General features: G+C 43.9%; 1 protein-coding gene across 10 annotated transcripts in view; it reads left to right on the top strand.

The window, feature by feature from the left end:
• Positions 1-12980, top strand: part of PPIP5K2 (diphosphoinositol pentakisphosphate kinase 2) — a 501817-nt gene that overhangs the window by 371467 nt on the left and 117370 nt on the right. For 7 of the 10 annotated variants that reach the window (XM_033929166.1, XM_033929168.1, XM_033929165.1 and 4 more), the window contains one exon: positions 6164-6337. The exons of the other annotated variants lie outside the window; for them this stretch is intronic. In XM_033929166.1, coding sequence (XP_033785057.1) covers positions 6164-6337 — 174 coding nt within the window. The remainder of the gene's footprint in view (positions 1-6163; positions 6338-12980) is intronic. 10 annotated transcript variants of the gene reach the window in all.

Raw genomic sequence — 12980 nt, 5'->3', positions numbered from 1 at the left:
TATACGGAGGGAGAAGTGTATAGCCTCTTCACCCCATTTACAGCCTCTTCACCCCCTTTGCCCTCTCCTACCCACACTGGCGCTGTGGTGTAAACAAAATAAACAAAAAAGACTTTTCCTCTCTCTTATAGGTCCTAGTTCACGCTTGCTGTCTAACACCAGCTCTGGCAGGATACACATTTCAAATCTGACATATTGTAATCACAAAACAGAAAATAAAATTAGTTTTTCTACTTTTTGTTGTCTGGTCATTATTCAAATCATGTTGGTCCCAGATTCTGGCTATCTTCTGATAACTTGCTTGCCAGGGTCTCCTGCCCATTTGTCGTTTCTTCCTTCTCGGTGCTAAACCATACATCTTCCATCTCTGTCCTCCCCTTCTGTTTCCCTTCCATCCCCCAGAGGTCTGGTATCTTTCCCTTTTTTTGTCTCCATCCCCGCAGCTGCAGTGATGGACCCCACCATCCCCAGATCTACCATCTCTCCTTTTCTTAACTACCCTTTCATTCAGCATCTCTCTCTCCTTCCCTACTACCCCAGGATCCACCATCTTTCCTTTTTTCTTCCCAAATCCCCTCCTATCCTATCCAGTATTGTCAACCATCTCTCTCTCTCTCCTCTGTTTTCAAACCCATTATTTCTTCCCCTCCCCCAATCCAGCATATGCACATGTCTTTGAACCCCCCTTTCCCTCCCTCCATGTACTTCTACACCAAGGCCCCCCCCCCCCCCCGCCGAAAGCCTGCATGTTCCCCCCCGGCCTCTCGGTCTTACCTTTACTTAATTACAATAGCGGAGTAGCCTGCAGAGAGCATCGCCAGTGCTTTAGCGATCTTTGCAGGCTGCCGTTGTCAGCAGGAGCACATTCCCTCTGCTGCAGGCCTGCCTCTCCTCTGACGTCATGGGCAGGATCGTGGCAGATTTAATTAGCTCCTGAGGACGACAGTAGCCTGCAAGGATCCCTACAGCACCAGCAATCCGCTCTACAGGCTGCTCCCCTGCTGTAATTAAGTAAAAGTAAGACTGTAAGGCCAGGGGGGAAGCCTGAGGACACTGTACTTCCCGACTGACCCTCGCCCTCTAAAGCAGGAGCAGCAGTGGACAGCCAGCAAGAGGCAGTGCTGCCGATCCTGCTTTAGGAGATTGAAGGCACAGGGAGGAGGGTTGGGCCCTGAATCATTGAAGCTGATTTTTTGTAAATACAAATCGATTCGAATCGATTCACCCGAAGTGAATCGATTCGAAATGTAAATCGGGCAGCACTCTACTCTGCAAGCTTTAATTAGTTTTTAAAATGAGAATAGGAGGCCACAGAGAAGTCGGAAATGGTGGAGAGAAGGGGAAAACATGTTGGCCTTCAGGGAGCCCCCCTAAAGCCGTGGGGCTGATGGTGACGTGGGGTACCCACAGAGTTGGCACCTATGCCCCTATGCAGCAGTTCATGATCGACACCCCTCCCCACCTCCACCATCACTGTGAGCTCTGACATCAGTCCTCCTAAAGTAGGAGTGGCAGGGGACATCCATCAAGAGTCAGTGCTTAGGACAGACTTTTCACTGCCAGAGCGCTGCTTTAGGAGGCCCTATAGTATGCGTGGAGGAGATTGGTCACTGAATCGGCAGGTCTGATTTTTTAAGAAAACAAGTGAATCGATTTGAATTGGTGAATCAGGCAGCACTAGTTTGCTGCATGGATCCTGTCTGTCACAATGAGTACAGGCTGACAGCTTGTGAGAGACATTGAGGGAGGTTGGAAAAGTGGAGTGTTTCCAGATGTTCCCAGGTGTTCCCCTGTGTTCTCTCTCCTGAAAAATCTTAGAATTGACTTTTTAGAGTTTGGGAAGTGTGAAAAATATTGCATTTTGGGCGTGAATTTTGTACTGGTGGCCATCTAGGATTTTAACGCTCTCTTTTTTCTTCAATTTTCTCTGCTTCCTCAAAACTTCAAATTTTGCCTAGAAAACTTCTGGGATGGCGTCCTTGGGCTCTCTTCATATGGATTCTTGTCAGGATTGCACAAATTTAGCGCTTTTAGAGTTTCTTTTTGCCACATGCCATGTGGCGCAGCTGGGGGGGGGCTGTGGCATCCAGCATAGTTTCTTCCCCTTTGAAGTATGTGATAAAATACTCAGCTAGCACAATGGGGCAGCCAATACTGCTTTCGGTGCTCAGAACGGATGTTTTCTCAGTCAGCCAGGCTATGGACCCTCCACAATCTAAGAAATGGACCCTCCATAACCTAAGAAACGGACACCTTTTCTAAATTCATGAGATTTTTGTGGTCAGAGTTTCAAAACAAGTGTTCTTCCCCTGAGCAGTCTCAATCCCCCTCCGCAGTGTCCTATTAGTGGCATAGTGCCTTTGGGCACATCCTCGTCTCAGCCTGCTGCGGCTGTTTTGCTGCCTGATCCTGATCTGAGGGACCCAGATATTGATCTTTACCTTACTGATCCCTTGTTTGCTGGAACAGCGCTTCCTGGACCGGGGGATGCAGGATTGGGTGCTGAATCTGTGAATCCTTCGGGGTCGTTGGATCCTGGTGATGATGCTATGGTGTTGTGCTTATTTAAGTTTTCAACTCTGACGGACATTTTTGCTGAGACTTTGCAGGAATTTAACTTAGTCACTCAGCCAGCTCTATCCCCTTCTTCCCCCTGGCTTTGTAGTGTGCGCTCACAGTCTGCAACTTTTCCCTGGTACATGGATATGAGCTTTCTGGTCTCGGAGCAGTTTGACTTTTTGGAGAGTGCTCTGAAAAGTGCTAGAGCTATGTCACACTTGTGTCCTCTGGCACAGGAGTGTCAGCAGCTTTTAGGTCAGCCCAGTGTAGATTCTTTGGTGGTGCAGGTGACAAAGTTCACCTCTCTCCCCAGTGAGAGGGGTGTGGTATTTAAGGATATGCAAGGCCACCATGTGGATTTGGTCCTCAGAAAATGTTTGATGCAGCTACTTTAGGTATCAAAGCTGCTATGGCAACGTATTTTGTTGCACGCACCTTTCTCTCTCGGCTACGCACACTGGAGAGTGAAGTGGTGGATCCCCCTCCTCAACTGCTGATGGCTGGAACGGATTATATGGCAGATGCCTTATATGAACTCATGAGAGTTTTGGCAAAGGTGTCGGCGTACTCCATTTCAACCTGCAGAATTCTCTGGGTCAGACAGTGGGCTGGTGATTCCACTTCCAAGGTGACATTAGCTAGGCTGTCTTTTAAGGGATAATTGTTGTTTGGCAAAGGCTTGGACGACCTCATGGATTCTGTGATGGACCATCGCCCCCACCTGATAGTAGACCCAGATCCTCTAGGGGTTCTGGTCCGTCTAATTTTCTTGGCTCACGGCACTCCAGACCATATGCGAATGCCACGTCGCAGAGATTCTCACAGAGCTTCTGGCAACAATATGCTCAAGCAATTTTGGAGCACTGGGGGCGGCCTCGCTTTTGACCTCATGGAAACAGCAGAAAACAAGAAAGTGGTTGCTTCTTCATCATAGATCTGAGCCTTGAAGCGAGGGTCTCAATGCTCTGGTGCAGCCGTAGCCTCAGGAGATTCTCCTGTATGTTTTTCTTCCTTGGCCAATAATCAGCTGGGTCATCCGGAGGATCGTGACTCATCCAGGCTGCATCATTCTGGTGGTTCCATATTGGCCTCGCAGACTGTAGTACACAGATCTGTTGCATCTCTACGTGGGTCGCTGTCTTCGACTGAGCGCCTATCCGGACCTTCTCATGCAGGGGCCAATGGCCTTGGAGGATCCGGGTCACTTTACTGTTATGGCATGACTCTTAAGCGTGCAGCCTTAGAGCATAAAGGTGTTCTGCACTGGTTGTTGATACTGTTCTCAAGTGTAAGAAGTCCTCAGTGTCGGCTTATGCTAAGTCATGGAAGACCTTCCAACGTTGGTGCGCCTAAGGCCATGTGGATTCGTATTCAGTTCCGATCTCGCTAGTTTGGATAAGGGCCTTACTGTGGCTTTTCTTTGGGTCCAAGTGGCTGGGCTTTTTTGTTTTAGATCTGGGGACCGTTGATCCTCTTTGGTGTCTCATCCTGATGTTGCTCGGTTCTTGAAGGAGGCTCTTCATGTTAAACCGCCGGTTAAACATACTTTCTATGCCTGGAATGTTAACCTGGTGTTGTCTAGCCTCACCAAGGCTCCTTTTGAGCCCCTTCGAGATGCTTCCCTTTTGAACTTGATGCTAAAGACCATTTTTCTGGTTGCCATTACTTTGGCGCGTCATGTGTTGGAACTGCAGGCTTTGTCTTGCCAAGACCCTTTTCTCCAGATTTCAGAGGCAGGGGTTTCCCTTCAGACGGTTCCTTCCTTTCTGCTGAAAGTGGTTTTGGCCTTCCATGTAAATCAGGAAGTGCATTTGCCTGTCTTTCAGCTGTTGAAGAAACTGGATATGCGAAGAGTTCTTGTTTGTTATCTGGAGGTCACTAACGAGTTTTGCCTCTCTGACCATCTGTTTGTGCTGACTCATTCTGTTAAGCGGGGTGCTCCCGCTTCCAAGGCCATGATTTCCGGATGGATCCACAGGGCTATTTCTTCAGCCTAAATTCTTTTTGGGAAGTAGTCCCCTGTTTCCGTCAAGGTGTATGCTACCAGCAGTGTGGCTTCTTCATAGGCTGAAGCTAGAGGATTTGTAGGGCAGCAACGTAGTCTTCTCTTCACATGTTTGCCAAGTCTACAGAGTGCATGTTGCTGCAAGACAGAACTCAGCTTTCGGATCCTCGGTCGGCGCAGCAAACCCACCCTAGCTATTTGAGGTACTACTTTTGTGGTGCCGGTTCTTTTTTTAGGGGGGGGGTCATTGGGGAGGGCCATCAGTGCAGGGGCTTGGTTTTTGTTTTGTTTGTTTTGTTTTAATGGGGCAAATTTTGCATGTGTAATATTAAAAAAAAAAAAAAAAAAAAAAAGAAGAAGAAGCCCTAATAGCAGTGACAGGAGGCTGCTTCCCTTGTCACTGCTAAGGCTCTGCGCATGTGTCAAATGCTCACTGAGTGATTGATCTGTCGGGTTTGCATGCAAACTTGGTAGTGCATCAATCGCTGTTCCACAATCAGCCAGAAAATCGGCCAACAGCGATCCAGTTGTTATTACTGACTGACTTTAGTGCATCTAGCCCCAAGTTCAAAACTAATATGCAATTTCTGAGTGGGAATGGCCCTTCTTGCAACCAGAACTCCTCTGTCACTTCACTTAATTTAAAACTCATGGTCAACTGGTGTAGAGATGAGCAGAATTGTGTGCCTCATTAATCCTCTGTTAGTACCTGTTATAGACAGACAACTTTAGTTTAATTTACATTCTTTATTCTGGATGCAGTCAAATGAAAAAACAAATTGAGAACTGCTGGCCTTGCAGAATTCCTTCTACATGTAAGTAGGGGAAGTAATGAACGGAGTGTATGCAAACATTTTATAATTGCTTTCATTTTTGTCATGCCTTCCTGTTCTGTCATATATAGAATATTAGTGCTTTTTCAGCTGTGTAACAGTTTAAGCTTCTAATGCCTGGAACAGTTGTTTCAAAAGAATGTAATTTAGGTGCCTTAACTTAGGTTTTTAAATGCTGTTATTCTGCAAGGAGGCCTATGCAGTGAGACCTACAATTACATGAAGCTATATTCACGTATTCAAGGATATATTACACATTTCCCAGGCACAAAAGATATTTCTGGGGAAACACTCCCCCCATCAAATGATTACTTCCAGTATCATGTTTTAAATGGAGGCATCACTGGTAGCAGTGCTTGAAGTCAGAAAATTGTGAATTTAACCTAAAAATCATATATTGTATATTAATAAACTTGAAAACTTTAAAAAGCAGATAGTTTATTACATAAAAAATATGAGGTAAGCTCTGTGTATTGTACTTTAAGTATTTCCCCATAAATTCTGTTCTCCATGTGGGCATAGTTGTGATTTGATAACTGCCATTATTAGTTTTCCATTTAGATAATTTGCCATTGAAAAAATGAGGCGTACAGGTCACGCCCCTCTTTAAATAGATGCTCTTTGACTCAGCAGTTTTAATGCAGTATATATAAGGGTGCAACAAACTGTAATTTTATTTATTTATTTATTTATTTTTGGTCAGATGGTTCTGTATCTAACTTTCCATGCTTTGCTGTTTTTTTTTTGCCCCCTTTCTCATTTCCAGGAAGAGAGCCCCCTGAGTGTGTCTAGCCCAGAGTATATTGGTACTTGGATGCATTATACCAGTGGTGTGGGTACTGGGCGTCGAAGACGCAGATCAGGGGATCAAATCACTTCTTCCCCTGTCTCCCCTAAATCTTTGGCTTTCACATCAAGTATTTTTGGCTCATGGCAACAGGTTTTTAAACTTTACTTCATTACAAATTTTATCTCATACATACACTCAGCAACCCACAGGTCTTTAAGGACTTCTAATCCCTTTGTTAAGATAAAGAGAAAATTCAATGATTTAATAAGTCTGTGAATTAATTTTGTTTAGTAATTATAGTTGGTGAAGATAAAAGAATGTTATTAACAATTAACAAAGAAAACATTGTTTCCATGTAAAACCATTTCTAGATTGGCTTATTTTAAATATCTATGGAAACAGCTTAGTTTGATATAAAGCAAATGTTTTCGACTTTGGCTTAGTTGTCCATTAAGGCATTTCAAAAATAACATCTCTGGTGATAGGTCTGTGAAGCATATTCCCAAACATTACCAATTGGATACTATTAGAACAAATAGATTAGGGCTCACAAAATTTGAGTGGTCTGATGTTAATGATATAAGAAACAAACACTAGATCCTAACCTTTTTGTTCTTTAGCATTGCTTAAGGTATTTTGATACCTGATTTAGAAACCAAAAGCAGTACCCCTTCCATTGAACTGTGCTTTATTTTGAACATTTGTAGAAATATGAGAATAAATTAGTTAATGGATCAAAACTGATACCAATAGCCAGTGGATATAATGACATAAGAATAAATATATATATATATATATTTTTTTTTTTTTAATGATGGCACATTATTTCCGGGAAGGAACGTTTTAAAAATATTTGGCAAAATGAAAAACTTTACTGGGGCAAAAATAGGCAATGAAAGAACCAACTGACATAAAACAAATTAAAAAAAATAGGATTTTGATTGAAAAATACCAGTAGCATTGCTGTTTAAAATGTGTTTGAATGTTTGTGAAATCAAAATATAATAAAGACATTAAATTAAAACTAACTCCCTCTTCTACGAAACCGCACTAGCGGTTTCTTGCACAGGGAGCCGCGCTGCTTCCGACGCTCATTGAGTTCCTATGAGCATCAGGAGCAGCGCGGGCCATTCCGCGTGGCTCCCCGCGGTAGAAACCACTACTGCGGTTTCATAGAAGAGTGTGGTAAGTCTACTTATGTGAAGAATTAGCAAACCTGAAAAAACGTATGTACTGCAAAGGAAAGTGAATAGACTTCTTGAGTTTCTAATTCAAATGGAAGCTTCTCATACAATCCCATTCTGACTGAACAATTGGATAGTCAATCCCATCTTGGGAGATCTCTTGTAAGATGCCTCATTAGCATAACATTTTGTTCCTCCTCTCTTACCTCTAGACTATCCTCCAACTTCCAGTTGTCTTCCTACATGCAAGACCGTAGGAGCTAGTCTTTTCTGCTCATGTTTATTTTTTCCTCTAATATGTGTGATTTATTTTCGTGCTGCAGAGGGGATCACCTTGGAGGAGACAGCTCTGGCTGCAGGAGATTGCAGACTGTAAGGCAGGGGTGCCCACACTTTTTGGGCTTGTGAGCTACTTTTAAAATGACCAAGTCAAAATGATCTACCAAAAATAGAATTTTTAAAAAACACAAAGCACACTGTACACTGAGAAAATGTTAATTATCATTATCCCAGGACAAGCAGGCAGCATATTCTTAACTAATGGGTGACAGCACCGACAGAGCCCAGTACGGACAATTTTAGAATGATTGCACTCTAAGAACTTAGAAAGTTCTAGATATGCTGCACCGCACATGCGCGAGTGCCCTCCCACCCGACGTAGGCACGCGGTCTCCAGTTTCTTAGTTTCCGCGGAGCTAAGAAGTCGCGTTTTTCAACAGCTGTTGAAATTTTTCTTGCCTTCCCGCTCGACGCGTTATTTTTCTAGTTTTTCTTCTGTTCTTCATTTATTCTTTTTATTTTAGTAAAAAATAAAAGATTCTTGGGGTTTTTTTAGTTATTATTCGGCCGGGCCCGGCGGGGCCTGTTGGCAACATCGAATCCTCCTCTTTCGATTTTGCGGCAGCCGTTTTTCCCTTCATGCCCCCTCAATCGGGTTTTAAGAAGTGTCAGCGGTGTGCATGCCCTATTTCTCAAACAGACCCTCACAATTGGTGTCTCCAGTGTTTGGGTCCTGATCATAGGGCTTCTTCTTGTAACCGTTGTGCTTCTCTCCAAAAATGTACGTTAAAAAACCGTCAACTTCAGCAACGGTTACTTTTCGGAATCGAGATGGAAAGTGCGTCGACATCTGCCCCGACGTTGACTGCCGCATCGAAATCGGCGCCATCACAATCAGCACCGCATGGATCTTCTTCGGTGTCGCTCCCAGCAGGTAAGCTGACTAAGAAGCCTTCCCCTATCCCTGCGGGCCCTCAGGTTGAACCAGCAGTGAGCCAAGTCCTGCAGACCTCGAGGCGTCCTCGGAAACGCTCGGCTCCCATTGAGGTGAGTGCCTCATCATCAGCCTCCTCATCTCCGGAGCGCAGAGGAGCACCGAAGGTACCTTCCAAGAAACGAGTGGTACCGGTGCCTTCATTGGACGATTGCATTGCAGCTATATTGCAAGTCCAATTAAAAGAACAGTTACAACAACTGTTTCCTGCACTCTTGACACTGACCGTTTCAGTGCCGGTCCGGTCTGAGCCTGCGATGCCGATTGCTGTTGAGCCTATTTTATCAGCTGCGGCACTTTCGGCTCCGCATCATTCTACCTCTTCGATGTCCATGCCAGAATTATCGGTAGAACCGAGGGTATCAGAGTCTCATTTTGTGGAACCTACTCCTAGGGTTGTTTCATCTCATAGGATTGCTTCAGTATCCACTGCTCCCGTGCCGATGTTAGATTCTTCCCGGCACCCGTCTTCACACACTTCTCCTGGTACCGGTTCGGTACGGTCGGGTAAGTCACTCAGAAAGTCTGCTCACTTTGAATCCTCGACACCAGAGTCTCGGGATCGTTTACCTCCGGTGCGGGATCCAGATCTCTGGGATGATTCTGAAGATCCTCTGGTTTCAGAGGATGAAATATCTTCTGATAAAGATCCATCCTTACAAGAACCTGTTAGTAAACCAGAACAAACTTCTTTCTCTAAATTTTTGAGAGAAATGTCTGAGACACTCTATCCCATTGCAATCTTATTCAAAGAAGTCAAAAGCATTTTTAGATGCTTTAGACTTTGATCAACCTCCCAAAGAGTTTCTAAAGTTACCCCTTCATGACATTCTGAGGGAAACTTTCTATAAAAATCTAGAAACTCCTTTGACAATTCCTGGAGCTCCACGTAAGCTGGATGCACATTATAAAGTTATTCCTATTCCAGGATTTGACAAACCTCAACTTCCTCATGAATCTCTTTTAGTTGAGTCTACTTTAAAAAAATCTGCAGGAGCTAGTGTATATGCTTATGTCCCTCCTGGCAGAGAAGGGAAGGCCATTGATAAGTTTGGTAAACATTTATACCAAAATGCTATGTTAGCCAATCGTTCTGGTAATTATGCATTTCATTTTTCATTATATCTTAAACATTTAATTCAGCAGGTTTCTTCGCTTCAAAAATATCTTCCTGAGCATAAGATCCCTCTATTGCAACAATATACTTCTAGTTTGTTTCAACTTAGAAAATTTTTGGTATGTTCTATATATGACACTTTTGAACTAACTTCCAGAGCCACTGCTATGGCTGTTGCCATGAGACGCTTAGCCTGGCTTAGGGTGTCTGAGCTAGATGTGAATCACCAGGACCGATTAGCCAGTGCACCTTGCCTAGGAGATGAACTTTTTGGTGAATCTCTAGATACCACTACCCAGAAATTATCAGCCCATGAGACTAGATGGGATACTTTAATTAAGAATAAAAAGAAACCTCCACCTTCTCGTTCTTTTAAACAAGTGTTCTTATCAGAGGCGTTATACTGCTCGTCCTCTTCAAACTCCTCGCTTTCAGCCTCGTAGGCAAAGACAACAACAGCAGCAACAGGGTCGTCAACAGCAATAACAACCAGTTAAACCAGCTGCTTAATCTAAAGCTGCTCAACCGTTTTGACATGTTTCTATAGAACATAACCAGTCTTCCGAGTTCGTCTCCTCTTCCCCAGCCCATAGGCGGACGTCTTCAATTTTTTCTCAAACGGTGGGAGCTTATCACCTCAGACAATTGGGTTCTCACTATCATTCATCACGGTTACTCCCTAAATTTTCAGACTCTTCCATCAGACAGCCCTCCAAAAGAGTCTGCTTTAAACCCAGATCAGACCTCCCTTTTGGTACGGGAGGTACAATCTCTTCTTCTAAATGCTATCGAGAAAGTTCCTTTAGCACAGAGAGGAAAAGGATTTTATTCCCGGTACTTTCTAATCCCCAAAAAGACCGGAGATCTCAGGCCCATTTTAGATCTCAGAGATCTCAACAAATATTTGGTCAAGGAAAAATTCAGAATGCTCTCCTTGGCCACGCTTTATCCTCTTCTCAATCACGAAGACTGGCTATGTTCCCTAGATCTCAAAGAAACATATACTCATATCCCTGTTCACCTAAATTCCAGACGATATCTCAGGTTTCTAATCAATCACTGTCATTGCCAATACAAGGTTCTTCCCTTCGGTCTAGCATCTTCTCCCAGGGTATTCACAAAGTCCCTAGTTGTGGTAGTTGCTTTTCTACGGTCTCACAGTCTCCAGGTTTTTTCTTATCTAGACGATTGATTGATCAAAGATCCTTCGTCTCAAGAAATAGCTCAAGCCACAAGTCAGACCATTTATTTTCTTCAAATTCTGGGTTTTGTGATCAATTTTCCGAAGTTGCATCTCATTCCCACTCAACAACTTCAGTTCATAGGAGCGATTCTAGACACCAATCTCATGAGAGCGTTCCTTCCACTCAACCGTCTTCAGACTATCCTCCATCTCTGTCAGCGGGTGTTACAACTAAATACCATCTCGGCCAGACAGATGATGGTTCTGTTAGGCCATATGGCCTCGACAGTACATGTGACCCCACTGGCACGTCTTCACCTATGTATTCCTCAGTGGACCTTAGCCACTCAGTGGTCCCAGGCGACAGACCATTGTTTACGACACAAATCTGTGACATCGTCTCTTTGGCAATCTCTGCAATGGTGGTTGACCTCAACCAATCTTTCCAGAGGTCTTCTATTTCACCTGACGCCTCATCACATGATTATTACCACAGATGCTTCCCCATATGCCTGGGGAGCACACATGAACCATTTGCAAACTCAGGGCCTTTGGACTGTTCAGGAATGAAAACATCACATCAATTTCCTAGAACTCAGGGCGATGTTTTATGCACTCAAGGCGTTTCAGCATCTTCTTTGTCCACAAGTACTTCTTCTTTGCACAGACAATTAAGTAGCAATGTATTACATCAACAAACAAGGAGGGACGGGCTAGTTTCTGTTGTGTCAGGAAGCCCAAAAGATTTGGTCTTGGGCGACAGCTCGCAATCTGTTCTTAAAAGCGATCTATATTCAGGGCGATCAGAATTCATTGGCAGACAACCTCAGCAGAATTCTTCAACCTCATGAATGGACGCTAGATCCTGTAGTTCTTCAGTCCATATTTGCACAATGGGGCACTCCTCAGGTGGACCTCTTTGTGGCTCCTCACAATCAGCAGTTACCCCAATTTTGCTCCAAGCTATACTCCCCTCAACGTCTGGCAGCAGATGCATTTCTCCTACAATGGACAGATCGGTTTCTCTATGCCTTTCCTCCTCTACCTCTCATATTGAGAACTCTATTCAAACTCAAAAGGGAAACAGCCACCATGATTCTCATTGCTCCACGATGGCCCAGGCAACATTGGTTCTCCCTTCTTCTACAACTCAGTGCCAGAGATCCCATACTTCTTCTAGTGTCTCCTACTCTGCTTACTCAGAATCAGCAATCTCTTCTACATCCCAACCTCCAATCTCTACACCTGATAGCTTGGTTTCTCTAGGGCTGAGCTCGACTCAAACATTTATGTCTCAACATGTTCGTCAAATTATTGAGGCTTCCAGGAAGCCAGCCACTCTGCAATGTTATCAACAAAAGAGGACTCGGTTTTCTTCCTGGTGTTCACTTCATCGTTATAATCCAACTTCTTTACCTGTAGAATTGGTGTTGGATTATCTATTATCCTTGTCTAATTCTGGTCTTAAATCTACTTCCATCAGAGTTCATCTAAGCGCGATTAATGCCTTTCATGAGCAAATTCAGGGTAAATCCCTCACTGCTCATCCTTTAGTTTCTAGATTTATGAGGGGACTTTTTAATGTGAAACCACCTCTTAAGCCTCCTCCTGTTATTTGGGACCTTAATGTAGTCCTGTCTTCTTTGATGAAATCTCCATTTGAACCAATGGCCACAACTCATTTAAAATTCCTCACTTAGAAAGTGGTTTTTCTTATTGCTTTCACCTCTGCCAGGAGGGTCAGTGAGTTGCATGCACTAGTTACAGACCCGCCTTTCACTATTTTTCATCATGATAAGGTGGTTCTGCGTACCCATCCTAAGTTTCTATCTAAAGTTGTTTCTGACTTTCACATTAACCAATTCATCGTTTTACCTGTATTTTTTTCCTAAACCTCATTCTCATCCCGGAGAACAGACTTTGCATACTTTGGACTGTAAACGTGCTTTAGCTTACTATTTAGAGTGCACCAAGCCTCACAGATCATCTCCCCAACTTTTTCTATCATTTGATCCCAATAAGTTGGGTCATCCTGT

This window comes from Geotrypetes seraphini, chromosome 1 (assembly GCF_902459505.1).
Source record: "Geotrypetes seraphini chromosome 1, aGeoSer1.1, whole genome shotgun sequence".
NCBI classification, from domain to species: Eukaryota; Metazoa; Chordata; class Amphibia; order Gymnophiona; family Dermophiidae; genus Geotrypetes; species Geotrypetes seraphini.
This window is presented reverse-complemented; position numbering and strand designations above follow the sequence as displayed.